The sequence below is a fragment of the Cricetulus griseus genome, chromosome 4 (genome assembly GCF_003668045.3).
Source record: "Cricetulus griseus strain 17A/GY chromosome 4, alternate assembly CriGri-PICRH-1.0, whole genome shotgun sequence".
In the NCBI taxonomy this organism is placed as follows: domain Eukaryota; kingdom Metazoa; phylum Chordata; class Mammalia; order Rodentia; family Cricetidae; genus Cricetulus; species Cricetulus griseus.
Genome location: NC_048597.1, coordinates 3,690,474 through 3,713,885, shown reverse-complemented (window position 1 = coordinate 3,713,885; position 23,412 = coordinate 3,690,474). Strand labels below are relative to the sequence as shown.

The 23,412-nt window shown below is 50.1% G+C and overlaps 1 protein-coding gene across 1 annotated transcript in view; it reads left to right on the top strand.

The window, feature by feature from the left end:
- Sim2 (SIM bHLH transcription factor 2) overlaps positions 1 to 23,412 on the top strand; it is a 46,920-nt gene that overhangs the window by 18,808 nt on the left and 4,700 nt on the right. The window contains 5 exon segments of the mRNA XM_027415644.2: positions 2,471 to 2,579; positions 4,193 to 4,278; positions 7,586 to 7,785; positions 13,423 to 13,529; positions 23,084 to 23,231. Coding sequence (XP_027271445.2) covers positions 2,471 to 2,579; positions 4,193 to 4,278; positions 7,586 to 7,785; positions 13,423 to 13,529; positions 23,084 to 23,231 — 650 coding nt within the window.

The window sequence follows — 23,412 nt, the reverse complement described above, 5'->3', positions numbered from 1 at the left end:
ACACACAACACACAACACACGTGCATGCCTCCCCCAGCACACACAACACACAACACACAACACACGTGCATGCCTCCCCCAGCACACAACACACAACACACGTGCATGCCTCCCCCAGCACACACAACACACAACACACGTGCATGCCTCCCCCAGCACACAACACACAACACATGTGCATGTCTCCCCCAGTTCACACAACACACAACACACAATACACCTCTACACGTGCATGCCTCCCCCAACACACACAACACATCTCCACATGTGCACATCCCCCCAACACACAATGCACACCTGTAATAAAAGTAATAAAAGAATAATCAAATTTAATTTGAAGATGTTTTTGAAGTCATGCACTATATTTTCTTTTTTTATAGTTAATTTTTTTCCATTCTTAATTTTTTTTATTTTATTTTACATTCCAACCACAGTTTTCCTTCCCACCCCCTCACCTCCCCCTAGCCCACCCCCTGTCCACTCCTCCTCATGGGTAAGGGCTCTCCTCTGACTCATTCGGTTGGGGCAGGGCCAGGCCCCTCTCCCATACATTAAGGCTGAGCGTGGCATCCCACCATAGGGAATGGGCTCCATCAAGCCAGCTCATGTACCAGGTTTGTATTGTGGTCCTACTGCCCGGGGCTCCTCAGCTAGTCCGAGCTTCACAACTGTCTCCCGCATATGGAGGGCCTAATTCAGTCCCCTGGAGTCTCCACAGTTGTAGGTCTGGAGTTCATGAGTTTCCAGGAGCTTGGTTCAGCTGTCTGTGTAGATTTCTCCATCCTGATCTTGACTCCCTTGCTCATGTGTTCCCTCCTCCTTCTCTTCGACTGGATTCCCGGAGCTCTGTCTGGTTCTTGGTTGTGGATCTCTGTCTGGTTCCATCAATTACTGGATGAGGGCCCTATGACGATAGTTGGGGTATTCATCAATCTGATTACAGGGGTAGGCCAGTTCAGACATCCTCTACTATTGACAGGAGTCTTAGCTGGGGTCCTCCTTGCATGCACTGTTTTCACATAGGCCGCAGGTTTGCAGTGTGGCATGGAAGAGTTCTACCCGGCGATTCCACATTGCCGTTTGCATAATATTCCGAGGGAAGACTCCACAAACGATGCAGGAAATAGAACGGTGGATGCAATTTGCAGGGCAAGACTTAGGAATGTAATTTACGTCAAAAGGCAAAGTAACTCCAGGTCTTGACAAACTGGAAGCGCTGGCTACTGGCTAGGAAGGACGGGGAAGCAGTCGCCTCTTCAGGCCGGATACGAAGTGTGAAGCTGTGGGTCCCGGGAAGCATGTCACTAAGCTGTTTCCTGAGGTGGTACCATCAGAGTCACCCCTGGACAAATGATCAGGTGACCACAGCAACGCTCAGTACCACCCACTTAAAGCGTCCACGGCTGGGGACAGCATTGGCTGCACAGCCTGTCTCTGTCTTCTTGATTTGCCCTCTGCCTGGGCAGGGCTGAGAAGTCTTTGGATCCACCCTGTTTCTTGCCGACCGTGGGCACTTTCTGGTGGGCTTTGGGTTTCTCCCTGCACTGGCTGGGCTTTGAAGTCCACTGGCTCTCTTGGAATTCATCCCACCCTGAGCAACACTGGTTATGATGACTCAATGTGCATGTTGGGCCTCTCACCCTTTTGATTGTAGTTCTAAATATAAGATCCATTATCACCGCACAGAAGGACTAAACAGAAGGCCGCTCACAGCCCTCTTCCTAGAGGCCTGCTGTGGGAGTTCCCTGCTGGGGGTGTGTCCAGGAGTTGGTGATGTCCAAATGTTGAGATAGCAACCTCAGGAAGCAACTGCTGTTTCTTGTTGTGTAATCCCCACCCCCTCAGGTCACAGGTCATGCAGAGGGACACAGCCACACCCTTTGCAGAGTTATGGAATAAACAGTCCGCTCAGACCAGGAGGGTCAGAGACACACCTTAGCAACACCAGGGAGCTCTGGCAGTGCCCGCGGCCATGGTTCAGTGCTGACACAGAAGAGGCCTTTGTCTGAGTGGCATGGCAGTCCTCCTCCATGTTCCCAGCTGGTCAGCCTCTGAGGGGATGTGGCTCTCCAGGGTGTGCAGAGGGCTCAAGGCAGCTGGTCTCCAGCTGGCCATTCCCCTCACACAGCAGGAAAGTGAGGGAGGACGGAGCCCCAGCTCGTGAGTCTGTTTTGAGACGTTCTCTGTCTGAAGGACGCTGCCCAGGCTTCTCTCTATGGGTGCCACCTCCTTGTGCCTCTTCTGCTTAGGACTCAGGAAGCTCAAGCCTGTGCTCTTGGCCTTTTCCGGGTCAGGGTGGAGGCACCGTTCAGAGCTCAGCATGTTTCTACCTCTGCATGTGGCCAAGGTGTGAGCCACAAGTCCTGTCCCTGGCAGGATGTGAAGCCGCTGGCACACCAGGTCTGTGCTCTTGCCCCTTGCACCCACCCTGGAGAGACCTGTGATGTGTCCACCTTCCCTCCCTCTGCAGGTGGAGCTCACGGGCAACAGTATTTATGAGTACATCCACCCTTCCGACCACGACGAGATGACGGCCGTGCTTACAGCACACCCGCCGCTCCACCATCACCTGCTCCAAGGTTCGTCCTCCACACCACAGGAGACCAGAATGAAGCAAGGTCATGCTCTTACTCTAACCATGGGGTTTGCTTCCCAGTGGGCTGGTGTGGGTCAGGCTCATGGCAGCACCCACTCAGTGTGTAGAGCTACACCTATGCTCTGTGCGGCTTGCTTGCAGTGAGTCAAGCCCACGGCTTTGTGCGTGCTGGTTGAGCACTCTGCCACTTTGTCCCCAGCTTGCCTCTGTGTTTTCACTGACAGTTATGAAGTCCCTACTACGTGCCGTGAGCTGTTCCCCTCACATGCTCCTGGTTTAAAATTCCAGTGCTGCCTGTCATGAGTCTAGATCCAGCCTGGTGATTCTGAGGACAGGATCGGGGATTGGAGAATGTGAGATAAAGGGGAAAACGCATCTGTGTAATTTAGGTGCAACTCAGCATTTAATTTGGACGTGATCGGAGGCTTCCAACCACACTGGGGTCATCAGAACCCCGGCTTTGTTACCACAGACACTGCGGATATGTCAAAACATTTATGCGGTGGATACTTGGAAACTTACCGAGTGATGAGGCCCGTGACTGAATCTTAATTTAACACACTAGATAGGCAGATAGTTATATTCATATTGCCATGTTTAAATTGTTTTTTGGTAATTTTTTTCCCCACAAAGCTGGTTTCTTTTGTAATCTATTTTATGTGTTTGGAAGCATTCTGAGCAGGGATTTCAAATTGTGTGCCATGGCACAGACCGGCTCAGAAGCCCTGGGCATCACACACATGTGCACACACACACACACACACACACACACACACACACACACACACACGCACGCACGCACGCACGCACACACGCACGCACGCACCTCCTTAAATTACAGCCATGATGAGTGCTAGAAAGATACACATCTTATCCCAGAGGCCCTGGCCTTGCAACTCTCCCGGCAGGCAGCCCCGTGAGGCTGACTAGATCTCTTGTGTACCTGGGGCTATAGTTCCAGGTATCAAAATTCTCCTGTGTGCGGACTGGGGAAGGAAGGAAGGAAGGAAGGAAGGAAGGAAGGAAGGAAGGAAGGAAGGAAGGAAGGAAGGAAGGAAGGAAGGAAGGAGAGGCCCGTAGATGGCTTAGCAGCTAATGGCTGAGCCATGATGGGAGAAGCCCTAGTGAGGAAAGGAAGGATGTTCCAAAGTGACAGCCATGTCACCCGGCTATAGTGTTTCAGAGCCCACCCTGCAGCTGGCTCCGTCTGCCCGGCACAAGTGCTAAGTGACTGGCATTGGGTACCTGTGCTTTCAAGGGAGTTAGACCCTTGTGGGTCTTTCCAACGACTCAAGCAGTCGGTTCCTCTGTGGCCTGCAAGAGGGAAGATGTCACTGTGTCAGGCATCTTGGAAACCCATCGGTTCCCAAAGTTCTGGCTATACTCGTGGTTCAGGCTGCATTTCTTCAAACTTTTGGCAACCACGTTGGGATGGGCAAGCTCTCTTTCCCTCCCCACTCAGACTCTGGTTGTTGGCAGAGCTTTCTGGTTCAGGGCCTGTCCATGGACAAGGAAGTCCCTGGCTGCCAGGCCTGGGGATTGGTTGCTGGGGAGCGGGCAGGATGACAGCCTGTCTAACTGTACCTCCGTTTTCAGAGTATGAGATCGAGCGGTCTTTCTTTCTTCGAATGAAATGCGTCTTGGCAAAAAGGAACGCAGGTCTGACATGCAGTGGATACAAGGTACACTGGGCTCCTGGCGGGGTGGGAATGGCGGGCCCGGTACTCACTCTGCATCTTACATTCATTCTGCTTCACACTTGAGGCTGGAGACAGGATGGGGGATCACCTCTGTCAGGACAGAGTATTGAGCAAGGCTCAGGGTGGATTATGAGCCCAAAGACCTGGCACTTTACTCGGATGCTCCAGGCTGCTTGGATTTCATCCTATAAGACCAGGATTGCAGTGGCTTAGCAGAGACATTTGTCCCTGCATCTATGAGTTCCACTTTGCCTACCACGGATCAGCTGCCCCTTGTGCTTGTGGAGCATCCGTCCACATTCCGGGACAGGATCCCAGAGCTGCAGTGAGCAGTTGCTTTACAGAGATGTTGCTCTTACTACTGGAATGCTCAACTAAATCCGGTACCCGAGACCACGTTTCACAATAACCACCCAGGCCTTCCTCCCTACGAGCCAGGCAGTGCCGTCTCTGCAGCTCCACATCCAATTGGCCATCTTGATCTTCTGGAGGGAGTGGCACTGGTCTTGTTATCCTCAAGAATGGGAGGTACATGGAGAAGGGACAGGGTGCCCAGCTCAGTGGCACAGCCGAGACTTCCTAGCGAAGCCCATGGTTCTCCCTGGTTGAACTTCTCCACCAGATAATGCTACTTGCTGAGGTTTGTTCTGGAATCTAGGACCAGACAGACGACATGGCTAGTTGGCAGTCCCTCAGTGTTAAGAGACAGCAATTTCCAGGTAGGAGGATGGGTTCCAGACAATCTGCCAGGGATCCCGGCAGACACCCTCGGAGGAGTCTCCTGTGCTGTTTTTCCCTACAGGGGGGTTGGGCGCTGTGTACCATTGCCATTCTGGAGATGGAGGCATTGGAGCAGGTACCCCCTTCTCACTTGCCCCTTAGAAAAGGAGGAAGGTGGACTTGGGTGCTGTGAGGCTTTTTTCGGGTCTCTTTTTGGAACACCGCCTCTCAGCCTGGCATTTTCCCGCCAGTGAACTCTTCCTTTGACCCTGATCTTAACCCCACTTTTCACTTTTATTTTACGTAGTTACTTTTGGCACGGCTGGAATTAAACCTAGGGTCTCACACAGACCAGCAAACACCAACACCCAGCACTCCTACATATCATGCTTTTACGGCTTGAGGGATAGACTTCTCATTTTTCCCAGTCACAAAGCCTCCTTGAGCCAGGGCATGACACACTTAGCTCTACCTGACCCCAACAACATATTCCTCGGGAGGCCCTGAAATTTACCATTTTCTGCCACTTGTCAGCTGTCCAACTGTACATCCACACGTCACCTGTCTGTCTTGTCCTTGGTTGCCTCATCAGTAAAGTGGGAGAATAGGCTAGAATGGGGAGATTTTAAGATTTCTTCCAGCTCTGTAAATTTGTGAGCCCTGTGAAAAGAATTTTTGAAAAGAGAATTTGTGTGAGCTGTAGATGCAGCCCAGTTGGCAGACTGCTTGCCTAGCACACAGGAAACCCTGGGTTCGATCCTCAGGGTTTCGATCACTGCATCAATTGGGTGTGGTAGTGAATGCCTGTAACCCCAGCACTTGGGAGGCAGAGGCAGAAGGACAAGTTTAAGGCCATCCTCCATTATGTGGTGAGTTTGAGGTAGCTTAGGCTACATGAGACCCAGGACCGGGTGGGGCATGGGGGATAGACATAGAGACCACAGAAACAGAGAGCTAAGGGCTCAGATGATCACTGTTTTAGCAGTCATGGTCCTGGTAGGGTTTCATGTGTTTACAGGGCAAACACGCTTAATCGTGAGTGTAAGGTGGTTCAGGTGCCTTTGGGTGCCTCATTTGCCCTGGACACTGTATGGCTTCTCCAGTATGGTCTTTGGCTCTCTAGCTATTACAGAGGGCTTCTCTTCAAGAACAGAACAGATACTCTGGATTATTATTTATATTTATTTATTTATATAGTCTTGTTTTTTGAGACAGGGTTTCTCTGTGCAGCCTTAACTATTCTGGAACTCACTCTGTAGACCAGGCTGGCCTCAAACTCACAGAGATCTACCTGCCTCTGTCTTCTGAGTGCTGGGATTAAGGTGTGCACCACCACTGCCTGGTAGCTTTTTGTTTATTAAAATTAGAATTATAAGCAAATTAAAAGTCCCATACATTGGCCTAGAAAGATGGCTCAGTTGGTAAAATCCTTTCCATGCTGACATGAGGACCTGAGTTTGAATCCCTAGCACGGGCCAAAAGAATTTAAATAAATACAAATTATACTGAGATAATTTTTAATTTTCTGAAGTGATAAGAACACACTGGCTGACAGAAATGTCAGTTTTAATCCCAGTGGGAGCTGGAAAACATTTTAATTACTGTCAAGCATTCATAGAGGGGCAACTAGTTCCCTAGCATGTCTTTGCCGTGTTCTTGAGTCAAACTTGGCCATGCGTTTACACGCAAATCCATCATGTGTTAGTAAGTGTTCCTCCTGTAGCACAAATAATAAAAACCCAGAGACAGATATTGGGGTTAAAGCTGAAGATCAGAGAAGCAAAGGTGCCAGCCGCTAGAGAGTTCTCACCTCCACCAATGCTCAGACTGAAGGGGCGATCCTGTCCCCACAAATCCCAAGACTGAATCCAGCTGCGTCTGTCTCCTTGGAGTCCTTCTGCCTAGACTGGGATGCACCCCGTCTCCTGCTTCATAGTCTTCTCTCTGCCATATCACTCCCGTCCCCCTCCCTAGGGATTGAAGGTGTGAGCTCTGTCTCTCTTTTAGACCGACTTGATCTCCTGTAGCCCAGGGTGGCCTTGACCTCACAGAGATCCACCTGCCTCTGTCTCCTGAGTGCTGGGATTAAAGGTGTGTGCCACCACTGCCTGGCCTCTTGGTGCTAACTCCGCACTCTGATCTTCAGGAAAGCTTTATTTTTTAGATCATAAACAAAACATCAACACATCCTCCTGCACACCCGACTGGATAGGAAATGCTTGTTTCTTAAGGCAGAGGAGAGATGTTAGATCCTTTCTCCTGATCAGCGAATCAGGCTTCTGTCAGCATGCTGACAATTACAGCTCTGCAGAAAATGGGCTGATGCATATTCTAGCATTTAGAAAAAAAAAAAAAAAACAAAAACACAAAACCTGAGCCAAGGGCAGTGGCGCCCACTGAGCCTGTGCCCTCCTTCCCAGGTCATCTCCTGCAGTGGTGCCCACTGAGCCTGTGCCCTCCTTCCTTCCCAGGTCATCCACTGCAGTGGCGCCCACTGAGCCTGTGCCCTCCTTCCCAGGTCATCTCCTGCAGTGGTGCCCACTGAGCCTGTGCCCTCCTTCCTTCCCAGGTCATCCACTGCAGTGGCTACTTGAAGATCAGGCAGTATATGCTGGACGTGTCCCTCTATGACTCCTGCTTCCAGATCGTGGGGCTGGTGGCCGTGGGCCAGTCCCTGCCACCCAGTGCCATCACGGAGATCAAGCTGCACAGCAACATGTTCATGTTTAGGGCCAGCCTCGACCTGAAGCTCATATTCCTGGATTCCAGGTGAGTCTGGCACTTGTTGTGACATCCCGGAAGGTCCCAGTGGTGAGAACTAGTCCTTGAGATCACATGTTATTGAGGCAAACTATAACAAGAAGTAAGAACTACTAAGAGTGCAGATTAGCCAGGGGTTAGTCATGAAGGGAACGAATTCATGATGGGCAGGATGCAGGGACTTGTTTTAATTAACCACCTACCTAACACATGCTGTGATGTAAGAGAACCCTTCCTTTCTTCCTCCTTTCCTCCTTCCTTCCTCCCCCAGCCGCTCGCTCGCTTTTGAGATAGGGTCTCGAGTAGCCCAGGCTGGCCTCAAATTCTCTGTGTGTCTAAGGATGACCTTGAGACTACTCAGTCCTCCTGCCTCCTCCTCTGGAGTGTGAGGATGACAGACAGACACCATCACATATTGTTTTCCTTTTCCCTTCCTGGAAGCTTTAAGCCCTCCCTCATCTCTCCATCACACTGGTAGGACTTTGGATTTTCCCTTCTGAGCTGTGTGTGAAGTTCCTACCTCTGTGACAGCCCACCTTAAGTCAGTGGGCGGAGGGGGCAGACAGCCCACCTTCCCTAGAGAGAGGCCTGACTGCAGCTTGTGGGCACTGTGTCACTGTTTGGCTGGGGAAGGGAGGCAGAAGCCTGGCTTTTGTTTCAGGAGGTCTTGCTGGAGCTGCCTCTGACCTTACCTGGAGTGGGCTTCCAGGCTCCAGAGTTATATGGTTTGTGTTTGTTTGTTTTGAGACTGGGTCTCAAACAGGACAACCCTGGCTATCCTGGAACTCATTCTGTAGACCAGGCTGGCCTTGAACTCACAGATTTTCAACTGCTTCTGCCTCCCCAGTGCTGGTTTTAAAGGCCATCACACCTGTCCTTTGAAATTTTACTGTTTAATTCATAGCTGGTAGCTATATTTTATGAGACATCTTCAGTGTTTTGATACTGGTGTCCCACATGCTTTGGAATGTCCCCAGTCTCCACAGATATTAGCTGGTAGGGCTCTTCTGCTGTGGCTCAGTAAAATGTCTCAGTCAGCCATGCTTCAGAAAGGTGAAAGTAGACAGCAGACATGGAGCAGTTGAAAACTCAAAGCCTCCGATACCTGCAAGGCTGTGTTGCCACTTGGCTTGTGGGTTCCTTGGCTGCACAGGCCAAGGTCCTTCCAAGAACTCCAAGAGCCCTGCTTCAGCCTTGTGAGAAGCTGAGGCTATGGGCACACATTACTGCACTGGCTACTGATTTTCTCCTGTTCTATTTTTTCAAGTTAATGAAAAGTAGTGTAAAGACTCACATCTGTAATTCTATTGCCAGTGAGCCTGAGGCAGGAGGATTATTATGAGTTCCAGGCTAACCTAAGGCAGATTCAAAGCCAGCTTGGCTACAGAGCAAAACTGCCTCAAATAAACCAAGCCAAAAACAAAACAAAACAATAACAACAAAACCCCCACAACTTACAAAGCAAGGAAGAATGTGGCATTAAAATATCCCATGAAAGCCGGGTGTTGGTGGTGCATGCCTTTAATCCCAGCACTCAGGAGGCAGAGGCAGGCGGATCTCTGTGAGTTCGAGGCCAGCCTGGTCTCCAGAACGAGTGCCAGGATAGGCTCCAAAGCTACACAGAGAAACCCTGTCTCGAAAAACCAAAAAAAAAAAAAAAAAAAAAAAAAAACATGAAAGTGAACATTTTGCCCACTTACTGATTCTTTTTCTGACAAGACATAAATCTATCTGGCCCAGGGTGGGTCAGGAGACATGAAGTTAGTCAGGCTCAATCTTCATGTTCCTCAAAGCCACTCAAAGGGTTGGGAAGTGAGAAAGCTGGGGTGACAGGAGATACAGAGTCACCTTAAAAGTCCACGCAAAGAGTAAGTGGAACGCATTGGCCAGCACCTTCTGGGATGGTTGAATGGGGGCAAATTCTATTTTGTGTCCTGCAGGAGCAGGGTCAGCAGGCTGGGGACCGTGTGAGCTTCCTCAGAGACTGGTGGGTACAACAGGGCTCTTCTGAAAGTGGGCTGGACATGGGTCTTTCAAGGTCACGACTGAAGAGGAAACAACTGGTTTTGTCCTCTCTTTGCCTCTGTCCTACTACTCAGAGTTTCAAAGTGGGATGTCCTCTGTATGCCGAGAATATGTGTTGCTTTTATTGGTTGACAAATAAAGCTGATTTGGCCGATGGCCATGAAGAATAGAGCCGGGTGGGAAATCCAGAGTTACAGAGAGAAAGAAGGCAGAGTCAGAGAGATGCCATGTAGCTGCAGAAGGAGTGAGATATCAGAACATTACTGGTAAGCCATGGCTATGTGCTGATACACAGATTAGTAAAAATGGGTTAATTCAATTGTGAGAGCTAGTCAATAATATGCCTGAGCCATTGGTCAATTGTAATCAATGTTAAGCCTTGGAGTGGTTATTTGGGAACTTGTGGAACTACAGTTACTATCGCTATGACAATCACCATGACCAAAAAGCAAGTTGAAGAGGAAAGGGTTTACACTTCATCACTGAAGGCAGTCAGGACAGGAACTCAAACAGGGCACAGACCTGGAGGCAGGAGCTGATGCAGAGGCCACGGAGAAGTGCTGTTTACTGACTTGCTCCCCATGGCTTGCTCAGCCCACCTTCTTATAGAACCCAGAACCTCCAGGGCTCAGGGATGGCCCCACCCACAATGGGCTGGGCCCTCCCCCAACAACCACCAATTAAGAAAATGTCCCACAGCTGGATCTTATGGAGGCATTTTTCTCAACTGAGGTTCCCTCCTCTCAGATGGTTCTAGTTTGTGTCAAGTTGACATAAAACTCGCCAACACAGCCTCCTTGTATTTCTCAGACAATTCAAGAAACCCCTGAGAGACCTGTTGAATTCTCTCAAAGGGAGAAGGAGAGATTGTATCCCCAGAGGAGTGACCCGAAGTGTTTTCTGGTTGGCTGTTCAGCCCACGGCACTTTGAAAATGTGGAGAGTCTTGTCAGTGAAGGGTGGAGACTAGCTCAGAAGCCAGACTACTGTCATGTAGGAAACACTTAAGGAAGGGAGTTGGGACCCTTCACAGTCGCTGGCATTTCTGTCTTGTTACAGCAACCTGATCTTGAAAGGCCTCTCCGCTAGCACCAGCTCCGGGAGGAAAGCAGTAGTCAGGCTGGTGGTTACTTCAGCATCCAAGCCCCGGGAGCTACAGCAGGGAGGGAGTCGGCCTGAGTTCTCCCAAGTCACAGCAGCGAGGGTGGTGGTCCTCAGGGAGCAGCTGCTGGCCGCCCAATCCCAGACACAACAGAACTCGGCTTAACCTGATGTTCGAATCCTCCGGGTTTTGTGGTTTCACTTTGAAACTGTAGCTGGTGCTTTAGTTAAGGCCGGGTGAAGCCAGAGATGTTTGGAGTGTGGGACATCTCTCTGACAGGTCTACAAACACTGGAGATTTGACCAACCCAGCAAGGTATCCTGTCAAGCCCCTTCCCTGCCCTTTAATTTTTAGAGATGGTGAATAGTTTGATGAGAACGTGGTGCCTGTGTTTCTGATAATTGAGCATGTTCAGGTCTTTGCTGTATTAGCTCAATGGTCCACACCACAGAGACATTTGGGTTTCTTTTGGGGCCAGCCAGCTGTCTTCACCTTCCTCCCACCCAGTCAGACCACACCGGGCCCTTGGACCAACAGCAAGAGCCAGTGACATTCCCCATGTACTCACCTGGAGCCCCGTTTCCTCCCCATCTTAAAGGGACACCATGGGAATATATGTGCCAGACAGAGAGCCGTTCCAAGGAAATCTGAGGCTACAAGAGACTCGTGATCCAGGGTCCACGCAGATTAAAGAAGGAAAGTGGGGTCACGTTCCCTGGTTCTGTCTGTGAAGGACTAGTGTTTCACAGCTGGCGAGCGGTGCCCTCAAAGCCAGGCTTCTTCAGTAGCCCCCTCCTCCTCCTCCTCCTCCAGAAGTGACTTCCTGCAGCCACGCTGCTGCTTTTGGAATCCTCTAATCTGCCCTTTCATCTGCCCTCAAATATCTGTCACCAACATGATTAGGGCCACCTACCTCTTCTAAGGGCCCAGTTCCCAGCTCGGTTAGGCCAAGTGTGTGAAGCCACACACAGTGTCACCCACAGAAAGGGCAGCCCGACGCGGCACTGGTGAGGGCTTAGTGGCTGACAGTCATTTCTGTTCAAAGTGTGGGAGATGAATACGTCTGGGACTTGGTGAGAGTTGAGGGACCATATCACAGACAAACTGGTCCACTGCTGAGGAGAGTGGGCACCTCACCTTCTTGCTGGAATATTTTCAGTCATGCACCGTTTTCAGGGTGGGGGGGCATGGCGTGGCTGTGGAGAATCCCTCATGGACACCAGGTTTAAACAGTTATTCTGTCATCCCCAGAAGTAGGAATCACCCAGCTATAAGTTCTGGAGACCTGGTTAACAATGCAGAACAGGGATTTAAACAGCCAACGCAGAGCCAAGAAGTGGGAACCCCCTCAGCACCCATCAACAGACAAGGGGAATAAACAAAAGTAAAGCGTGGTGTCTACAGGAAGCTGAGTAGTATTCAGTCATAGAAAGGCGTGTTCTGAACACACACTACAAATGACAGTGGACCTTAAACACATCATCCCATACGAAGGAGAAGGCAGAAGCCAGAGGGTCACACAGGGCATCATTCCAATTTGGGACACACAAGTTCAGGGAGACAGGAAGTTAAACGGAGGACAAGGGCTGGACAAATGGACTGGTGGTGTTTAGGGGAAGGAACAATGAAAGGCATAATTTGGTTTTGGGGTTTTTTTCTTTCTTTTCCTTTTCTTCCTTTTATTTTATTTTATTTGAGACAGGGTTTCTCTGTGTAGCCCTAGCTGTCCTGGCATTCGCTCTGTAGACCAGGCTGGCCTCGGACTCACAGAGATCCGCCTGCCTCTGCCTCCCGAGTGCTGGGATTAAAGACGTGTGCCACCACCGCCCAGCAAAAGGCATTGTTCTGAAGGTGAGGAATTTCTTCTGTTTGGGGTGATGAGCGAGTGTGGGAAGACAATCACGGTACAGTGTGAATGTCACAGTTAATGCCACTGAATCATCCACATGAGACGGTTAAGACAATAAATATTATGGCATGTGTATTTTATTAGAATTAAACAAATGAAGGAGCCAGGAAGTTGGTTCAGTGGACAAAGGGTCTGCTGTGTAAGCATGATGGCAGCTCAGCCTATAATCCCGTCCTGGAAGACAGAGACAGGGTGAGGGGAGTGTGCTGGGCTTTCCTGCCTTCAGCCACACATAGAACAAAACAGGTTCACGAAGGACTGGCCCAACGGGACCCCAGAGAGGTTCTGCCCCATCACACAGGCTTGTCCCAATGTTTGTATCAAAGCATCTCCCTGGATGCCCACAGACAGCCAGGGTTCAAGAAAGGTCTAGTTGCTAAGTCGTCCCAAACATGCTGGTAGCCCATGTTTCCAGAAAGTTCTTGCTCACAGTTCTACAACCTACCCTGAGGTAGAGTTCAAAGACTTCCTTCCTGTAAGAAAACATCATTCCAAAATCAACATCCCCACCTCTGGGCCTCTTCACACTTGATTAGTTGGCAAAGCAAACACTGGTTTAAAGGAAGGGGCCTAAGAGCAGCTTGACTCACGAACCAGCTGTCCTTCCACAGGGTGACAGAGCTTACAGGCTATGAGCCACAAGACCTGATAGAAAAGACGCTGTACCATCACGTTCACGGCTGTGACACCTTCCACCTCCGCTATGCACACCACCTCCGTGAGTATCGAGCCACAGGGCCGGGGCAGCTGGCCAGGGAAGGGACAAGCCTACTGCTTGTTGCAGGTGTGTGTGTGAATCACAAAGCATAGTGTGACTTCGTTTGCCCCTTGCTAACGATGGCCCCTGCTGCCAGTACCTGCCACACGCAAGCATGATCTCAGTGACAATGCCAGACCCCAGTGGTCTGGGTTCTAGTTTGTGGGCTTGGCGGCCCAGCTATTCTATGGGATCTGGACCCCAGTTATGAATACCAGCAGCATTAGTACAAGAACAGCGAGGAGACCTTACTGTGTGTGTGGCCTGGCACTGGATTAAGAAATTAAACAAGACTAGCAGCCTGGGAGAGAGATCCTGCGTTCACAATGTTCATTTCACTTCTGAGGAGGATGAAGTTCAGAGAGGGTGATCCACTGGCCTGAGGTCACATAGGCAGACCTGAGAACCAAACCTCAGCAGAGTTCCGCTGCTCTGGGATGGAGTCTCACCCCTCTGGGATGCCAGAGAGACCTTATGTTCTACCCTGAGGGGGATTGGCTTCTCAAGTGAGCCAGCAGGGTTTGATTTGCCCACGGAGGCAGTTTGTGGACCTCAGGGTTTGGAGCAGGTGTGTTTAAAGAAATGGCACATTTCTTCAAGAATCCAGAGAATAATTTGGCTGGAATAAAACATTTTGTTTGCCTGTAGTGTATCCCCAATAGGCCTGTAGCAAGTCCTGAGATATTTAGTGGGATGCAGGTGATTGCGCAAGCTGGGGGCTTCTGTGTGTGGCCTTGGTTTATGTCCAAGTGTTTGTTTCATTCTGGATCAGCTAAGAGATGTTAGAGGACATTTTCTGGCAACCTTGGAGGTAGCTGGCAGGTCCAGCGGCTGCACTGTCCTCTTGGCTATGCAGTGTGAGCAGGGGTTGGTGAGCAGAACATCGTTTGGGCTGTTTTCCTCTCTCCAACTCCATAGGGAGAGCTGACATGACCAGATTCCTTACACCTTGGCACACAGAGATGAAGGCTAGGGACAGCATGTGCATGAGTGTTTGCGTGCATGCGTGCACACGTGCGCGCTCGCGTGTGTGTGTGTGTGTGTGTGTGTGTGTGTGTGTGTGTGTGTGGTGTTCTGTGTATGTTGTATGTACATATTTATGTATATGTGTAAAGGTATATAGGCATGTATGTGTGAGTGTGTGAGCATGTGTGTGTGTGTGGTGTTCTGTGTATGTTGTATGTACATATTTATGTATATATGTAAAGGTATATAGGCATGTATGTGTGTGTGTGTAAGCGTGTATGTGTGTGTGTGTATGTTGTGTGTGAGCGTGTGTGTGTGTGTGTTGTTCTGTGTATGTTGTATGTACATATTTATGTATATGTGTAAAGGTATATAGGCATGTATGTGTGTGTGTGTGTGTGTGGTGTTCTGTGTATGTTGTAAGTACATATTTATGTATATATGTAAAGGTATATAGGCATGTATGTGTGTGTGTGTAAGCGTGTATGTGTGTGTGTGTATGTTGTGTGTGAGCGTGTGTGTGTGTGTGTTGTTCTGTGTATGTTGTATGTACATATTTATGTATATGTGTAAAGGTATATAGGCATGTATGTGTGTGTGTGTGTGTGTGGTGTTCTGTGTATGTTGTAAGTACATATTTATGTATATATGTAAAGGTATATAGGCATGTATGTGTGTGAGTGTGAAAGCCAGAGTTCTCATGGGAAAATTCCTATCTCAAGATATTGCCAGGACCTCAGGGAACTCTGACAAGGGGTTGTTTGCAGGCAACCCAGACTCACAGGTCCTGGGTTCCATCCCAGTAGGATCAGAAGTTCAAGGCATCCTCATCTATCTGTCTGTCTGTCTATCTATCTATCTATTTATCTATGTAGTGATTTTGAGACAGGGTTTTACTGTGTAGTTCTAGATGTCCTGGAACACACTCTGTAGACCAGGCTAGCCTCCAACCCACAGATATCCACTGCCTCTGTCTCCTGAATGCTAGGATTAAAAGCATGCACCACCACGCCTGGCAGGGAGGCATCCTTATCTATACAGAGAGTTTGATACCAGCTTGGGATACATGAGACTTTGTCTCAAAAAGAAAGGCATAGGGACCCCCACTTGCTGCTGCTATCATGGTTCTCAGTCCTGGGATCTCTGGGAGCCCGTGGGAGGCGCCCACTTGAGTTACTGGGGTAAAAGAGGAAAGAGTGACCAACATTTCTACATGGCAGTTCCTGTCGTTCTTGGCTGAGAACTGCTTGTGAGTGACATTAATCCCCTGACTCATTCCCCGTCTGGTCAGAGGGGGCTTTGCCTAAGCAAGGTCTCCAGCAGGAGAGCAGGTGTCCACAGCTGGAAGCGGCCATCAGCCAGCACCAAAGCCAACTTCTCAGTCCCTCTTCAGGCTCCTCTTCTTGTCAGCCAGGTTCCAATAACCTCCTGGTCTCTTGTATACAGAGATGACACCTCTCCCTGGGGCCCTGTCAGCTCCCCAGTCTGAGGTCCCGGCTGACTAACCTGAGCATCCCCACAGCCATGCTCCTTCTCCATGAAGAGTGAAGGGTGCTGGGTCCCCCACCCCCACCCCAGCCTGATACCCAAGCTGCCCTCTCTCCTCTCATACAAGTGTCTAGCTGCTGCTTGGCTCCTGGCTTCTTGTTTCTTGAGGACCCTTGTGTTTCATGATCCTCGTGGGGACTAGATGAGTTTCCTAGGGCTGCCACAATAAATTACCACAGCCCAGGTAGCTGTAACCAGAGGCATTCATTTCTCTATAAAGTGAGGCTGGAGGTCCAAGCTCGGGGTGTCAGCGCTGGCTCCTCCTGAGGCCTCTACCCCTGGCACAGATGGCATCTATCCTGTGTTACCATGTGGCCAGCCCTCTGTGTGTGGGTTCTCATGGCCCCATCATTTTATAAACATACTGGGCAAAATGGGGCAGGGCCCCATGACCTCCTACCATCATGCTAACCTGTTCTGTGGTGCGAGGGGTGAGAGTTTCAGCTCACAGTTTGGATGACACAATTCAGCCTGTAGCGGAGACAATCTTTGTGATGGTACTTCAACTGTATGTGCAGGCCCTTCACTGCAACTTGGTAGGAAAGCCCATTTTATAAGTAGGTCACTCCCATGGTGTCATGGAGATGGGAAAAGGATGAGGCGATTGAAGTCCATAAATGCAGCTGCTCTACTGCCCTGTCCACCTCAGCAGTGTGGGTCCCACCCTGGCCAAGCAAGTCTGCCGAGAAGCTACCATTAATCCTGGGCACAAACGAGTAGGTGAAATACCTGTCATGCGACTGGGCTTGTCGAAGCTATGGGTGTTACACACAGGGTGAGAGTGAGGGCTGTCACACAGGGTCAGAGTGAAGGCTGTCACACAGGGTCAGAGTGAGGGCTGTCACACAGGGTCAGAGTGAAGGCTGTCACACAGGGTCAGAGTGAGGGCTGTCACACAGGGTCAGAGTGAAGGCTGTCACACAGGGTCAGAGTGAGGGCTGTCACACAGGGTGAGAGTGAGGGCTGTCACACAGGGTCAGAGTGAGGGCTGTCACACAGGGTCAGAGTGAGGGCTGTCACACAGGGTCAGAGTGAGGGCTGTCACACAGGGTCAGAGTGAGGGCTGTCACACAGGGTCAGAGTGAAGGCTGTCACACAGGGTCAGAGTGAAGGCTGTCACACAGGGTGAGAGTGAGGGCTGTCACACAGGGTCAGAGTGAGGGCTGTCACACAGGGTCAGAGTGAGGGCTGTCACACAGGGTCAGAGTGAAGGCTGTCACACAGGGTCAGAGTGAGGGCTGTCACACAGGGTCAGAGTGAAGGCTGTCACACAGGGTCAGAGTGAGGGCTGTCACACAGGGTCAGAGTGAGGGCTGTCACACAGGGTCAGAGTGAGGGCTGTCACACAGGGTCAGAGTGAGGGCTGTCACACAGGGTCAGAGTGAAGGCTGTCACACAGGGTCAGAGTGAAGGCTGTCACACAGGGTCAGAGTGAGGGCTGTCACACAGGGTCAGAGTGAGGGCTGTCACACAGGGTCAGAGTGAGGGCTGTCACACAGGGTCAGAGTGAGGGCTGTCACACAGGGTCAGAGTGAGGGCTGTCACACAGGGTCAGAGTGAGGGCTGTCACACAGGGTGAGAGTGAGGGCTGTCACACAGGGTCAGAGTGAAGGCTGTCACACAGGGTCAGAGTGAAGGCTGTCACACAGGGTCAGAGTGAGGGCTGTCACACAGGGTCAGAGTGAGGGCTGTCACACAGGGTCAGAGTGAAGGCTGTCACACAGGGTCAGAGTGAAGGCTGTCACACAGGGTCAGAGTGAGGGCTGTCACACAGGGTCAGAGTGAGGGCTGTCACACAGGGTCAGAGTGAAGGCTGTCACACAGGGTCAGAGTGAAGGCTGTCACACAGGGTCAGAGTGAGGGCTGTCACACAGGGTCAGAGTGAAGGCTGTCACACAGGGTCAGAGTGAGGGCTGTCACACAGGGTCAGAGTGAGGGCTGTCACACAGGGTCAGAGTGAAGGCTGTCACACAGGGTCAGAGTGAGGGCTGTCACACAGGGTCAGAGTGAGGGCTGTCACACAGGGTCAGAGTGAGGGCTGTCACACAGGGTCAGGGTCAGAGTGAAGGCTGTCACACAGGGTCAGAGTGAAGGCTGTCACACAGGGTCAGAGTGAGGGCTGTCACACAGGGTCAGAGTGAGGGCTGTCACACAGGGTCAGAGTGAGGGCTGTCACACAGGGTCAGAGGGAAGGCTGTCACACAGGAAGATCAGAGTGAGGGCTGTCACACAGCAGCTTGAGGTGGCTGTTCCGGGGAGGGTTACCTCATGCGTCTCTGCTTACATCCCTACAGGGGTTGGGGCCTAGGGTACTTTAGAATTCTGCTTTCCATCCTCCTATACAAAATGTTTTCCCATGTTAAAGAAAAACAAACAAAGACAAAAACCAAACACCTGATATGTCATTCTGGTTAGAAAACTCCAACCCCTTTTTTGTTAGAACTTTAGAAGAAGAAGAAGAAAAGCTAAGAAGAAGAAAGTGATGTTTTCCTGTCAGTGTGCCAGTTAGATAAGAATGCGTGCATGTGGAGCCCTGTCTGTCTGCCACTGTTCCTCAAAGAAGTGGTACAGTCTTTGCAACCATATGTTAGTGGCCGTGATTATCTTCCACAAATATCAAACTGAGGCACAGGCTGGTGTTGTCAGAATTTTGTTTGGTCTGCCAGCTCACAAATAACAACAAGGGGACTTACTAATTACAAAATCTCAGCCTTAGCTTAGGCTTCTCCCCAACTAGCTGCTGTGACTTAAATTAACTGCTTCTATTAGTCTATATTTTACCATGCGGCTCTTCTCTTTCATTCTATATGCCTGACTCCCTTCCAGTCCCGTTGACATCTTCCTGGCATAATTCATGTGCCTAGATCCCTCCTCCTCTTCCCCTCTGTTCCTGGAAGTCCCGCCCCTTCTCTCCTGCCTAGCTATTGGCCATTCAGCTCTTTATTAAACTAATCTCAGTGACACATCTTCACATAAGTAAACAAATATTCCACAGCTGGCTAATTAGTAGGTTGGAATTAGTTGGAGTGGGCGTGTGCCCGTCATTAGGATTACATTCTACTCATTTCTGAGTCTTGCATTTTCTCCTGCATCATATGTGTTTTCTGCAGAATCCCTGTCAGTCACGTCCGAGTCTGCACAGTACTCCACAGTTTTCTTACCCCCCCCAACGTGAACACATAAGCCCCTCCTCTGACATTCCTGAACTTTAAACAAGATTGCAGTGGTCTTTCTGCACACCAGTCTAGTTGTATAAACATAATTCTCATAGACCCCATCCCTAGAAGTAAGTGTGTGGTTTCAGTGAGCCACCAGACCGCTGTCCAAAAAACCGAGTCACCTTCCACCAGCCCTTTGACAGTTCTTCACCACAGATTGGATGGCATAGCTTGCCACTTTTTAAAAAAATTAAATAAAAGTCACATAATACAAAATCCAACTTTTTAAGCATTTTCAGTGGATTTTAGAATGGCCAAGTGCATGTGTCACCTTCCCAGAACATGGTCACCCTCTCCACAAGTGTCTGCTCTGTGGCCTTTATTCCTGACCCTCCCCCCCCCTTTGGAGCCTGCAGTCACCCATTGGCTCTGGCCCTTAGGGATTTGCCTGTCATGGGCGGCTCACATAAACAGAAACACATGATATTCATTTATTTTTGAGAATATGCTGGATGTCCCTACCTTTGAATCAACGAGTTGAGCATTTGCTCATTTTGTCCCTTTATGTTTATTCTTTGGTGGTGTCTTAGTTAGCGCTTGTATTGCTGTGAAGAGACACCATGATCATGGCAACTCTTACAAAGGGAACATTTAGTTGGGTGGTTCACTTACAGCTCAGAAGTTCAGTTTATTATCATCACGGCGGAAAGCAAGGCAGCATGCAGGCAGTCGTGGTGCTGGAGCTGAGAGTCCTTGCAGCTTGATTCAGAAGCAACAGGAAGTGAACTGAATCGGAAGGTGTGGCATGAGAACACAAGAGACCTCAGAGTCCACCCCCACAGTGACACACTTCCTTCAACAAGGCCACACCTCCCAGTAGTGCCACTCTCTGTGAGCTTATGGGGCCAATTATATTCAAACTACCACAGGCAGTTTGTAATGCCCTTCCACCACACTGTTTTTAGGTCTAAATGTTTCTATTAACAACCATGAAGTCTCTCTGTGTATTCACGAGTGTGCTCGTGTGTGTGTGTGTATGTGTGTGTGTGTATGTGTCTCTGTGTGTGTGTGTGTGTGTCTGTGTGTGTGTGTGTGTGTCTGTGTGTGTGTGTCTGTGTGTGTGTGTCTGTGTGTGTGTCTGTGTGTGTGTGTCTGTGTCTGTGTGTGTGTGTGTGTGTGTGTGTGTCTGTGTGTCTGTGTGTGTGTGTGTGTGTATCTGTGTGTGTGTGTGTGTCTGTGTGTGTGTGTGTGTCTGTGTGTGTGTGTCTGTGTGTGTGTGTGTCTGTGTGTGTCTGTGTGTGTGTGTCTGTGTGTGTGTGTGTCTGTGTGTGTGTCTGTGTGTGTGTGTGTCTGTGTGTGTGTCTGTGTGTGTCTGTGTGTGTGTGTCTGTGTGTGTGTGTGTGTGTGTGTGTGTGTGTGTCTGTGTGTGTGTGTCTGTGTGTGTGTGTGTGTGTGTGTGTGTGTGTGTGTCTGTGTGTGTGTGTGTGTCTGTGTGTGTGTGTGTGTCTGTGTGTGTGTGTGTGTCTGTGTCTGTGTCTGTGTGTGTGTGTGTGTGTGTCTGTGTGTGTGTGTGTGTGTGTCTGTGTGTGTGTGTCTGTGTCTGTGTGTCTGTGTGTGTGTGTGTGTGTGTGTGTGTGTGTCTGTGTGTGTGTGTCTGTGTGTGTGTGTCTGTGTGTGTGTGTGTGTGTCTGTGTGTGTGTGTGTGTGTGTGTGTCTGTGTGTGTGTGTGTGTGTGTGTGTGTCTGTGTGTCTGTGTGTGTCTGTGTGTGTGTGTGTCTGTGTGTGTGTGTGTGTGTGTGTGTGTCTGTGTGTGTGTGTGTGTGTGTGTGTGTATGTCTGTGTGTGTAGTGTCTGTGTGTGTGTGTGTGTCTGTGTGTGTGTGTGTGTGTGTGTGTCTGTGTGTGTCTGTGTGTGTGTCTGTGTGTGTGTGTGTCTGTGTGTGTCTGTGTGTATGTGTCTGTGTGTGAGTGTATGTGTGTGTGTATCTGTGTGTGTCTGTGTGTGAGTGTGTGTGTGTGTCTGTGTGTGTGTCTGTGTGCTCGTGTGTGTGTGTGTGTGTGTGTGTGTGTGTCTGTGTCTGTGTGTGTGTGTGTCTATGTGTGTGTGTGTGTGTGTCTGTGTGTCTGTGTGTGTGTCTGTGTGTGTGTGTCTGTGTGTGTGTGTGTGTGTGTGTGTGTGTCTGTGTGTGTGTGTGTGTGTGTGTGTGTGTGTGTCTGTGTGTGTGTGTGTGTGTGTGTGTGTGTGTGTGTGTGTGTGTGTGTGTGTGTCTGTGTGTGTGTGTCTGTGTGTGAGTGTGTGTGTGTGTGTGTCTGTGTGTGTATGTGTGTGTGTGTCTGTGTGTGTGTGTGTTAGTGTGTGTGTGTGTCTGTGTGTGTATGTCTGTGTGTGTGTGTCTGTGTGTGTGTGTCTGAGTGTGTCTGTGTGTGTCTGTGTGTGTGTGTGTGTATGTGTGTACATATGCATGTGCATGTGTATCTATGTGTTTGTTTGTTTGAGGCTGGGTCTCACACTGTAGTTAGTCTGAAGTTCACTGTGTAGCCCACACTGGCCTCAAACCTGTGGCAATCTTCCACCTTCATTCTCCCACATGCTGGAATTACAGGTGAGGCACCGTACCTGGCTGGATAAAAGAGTCGGTTTATCCTAAATGTTTCAAGAACCAAATCATAGTTATCTCAGAGATTTTATTGCCTTTGATATGCAAGGCTGACAATATCTTGACCATCAATCCATGCCATTTTCCGGATGCATCAAAATGTCTTGAAGTAGCTGTTCCAGCGGCTGACACAGATCCATCATGAATAGCAGGGAGCCTGGGGCGTGCTGGCAGACTGGGGTCTCTGCTTGTAGAGCACTGTGAGGACTCAGTTTGTGCTGGATGTGACCTTGTTCTGTGGGGTCCTTTAGTACCAGCTCACCCATCACCACAGCCTTAGCCCCTTTGGTTTTCTCCCCTTGTCTCTGTCCAGGTGGTTTCCAGGTAGGGGCCCCCGGCTAGCCCTGCCTCGAGAAGCAGGAATGTTCTAGAGCTGGGGGTAGAATAGCTGCCACACCTCTGCTTAGTTTTCTCCCCTCCACTGCCCACCCACAACTTCTGGCACTTTCCGCCATCTGCCTACTTGAGGGCTGCAAAGGGGGAGTCATGGTTTATGGGCACACAGAGGTTCTTCGGAACTGCTTGGCTGCCCAGCCTTTGTACCCAGGCATAGAAGGTGGGCTCATGGGCCCAATTTTCAGGAGCTGTGTCACTAAGCAGAGGGCTTTCCTACATGAGCCACACAGGAAATTAACAGCCCAAGGAAAATGGGTAATTGGAAGAAAATACAAAGGGCACTGGGGCAGGGAGCAGGTTCCCTGTGAACACACGCAGTGTGACAGACGGCAAATGTCAGCACCAATCTGACACTTGGCTGAAGGCACTGAAATTAGCGTTCTGTTTAAACAACGTGGTCCCTCTGACTGTTGAAGGTTTTGTGGATAAAACATAATTGGGGCATTTTGGGTACTAAAAAGCTAATCGGATTTTACCACTCTGCAGGTACTGGTGACGTCTCGGGGCCTTTTTTTCTCCCATGAAAGCAGTGACTGTTAAATCAGGGCTCTTAACAAGAGGGGAGGGGCTATTCTAGGGACCTGGCAAAGTTATAGGTGACATTGCTTCGTGTGTGTTTGTGTGTGTGTGTGTGTGTGTGTGTGTGTGTGTGTGTGTGTGTGTGCTCATGCCATGTTTATGCGGAGAAAGTCCAGCCACAAAGGTCCTTTGCCCTAGGCAGCTCTGAGTCAGGGTTGGGGTAGGGCAGGGCCTTTGGAGACCCCAGGATTCACGTCACCTTGTATTTGCAGTGCTTGTGAAGGGCCAGGTCACCACCAAATACTACCGGCTGCTGTCCAAGCTCGGCGGCTGGGTTTGGGTGCAGAGCTACGCCACCGTGGTGCACAACAGCCGCTCCTCCCGACCACACTGCATCGTGAGTGTCAATTACGTCCTCACGTAAGTCAGCCGTATTTGTTTCTCTCCTTGCTCTCCCTTCCTCTGTCCCTCATCACATCGCTCCAAGAAGGGTCATCTCCCACTCCTCTGGCCTTCTAAAACTGTTTGTCCCCCCTTTTGTCTTACTGGAATAACCTGGTAGCTTGGGAGGTCCCAGCTATGAACATGTGCCAGGGAGTGG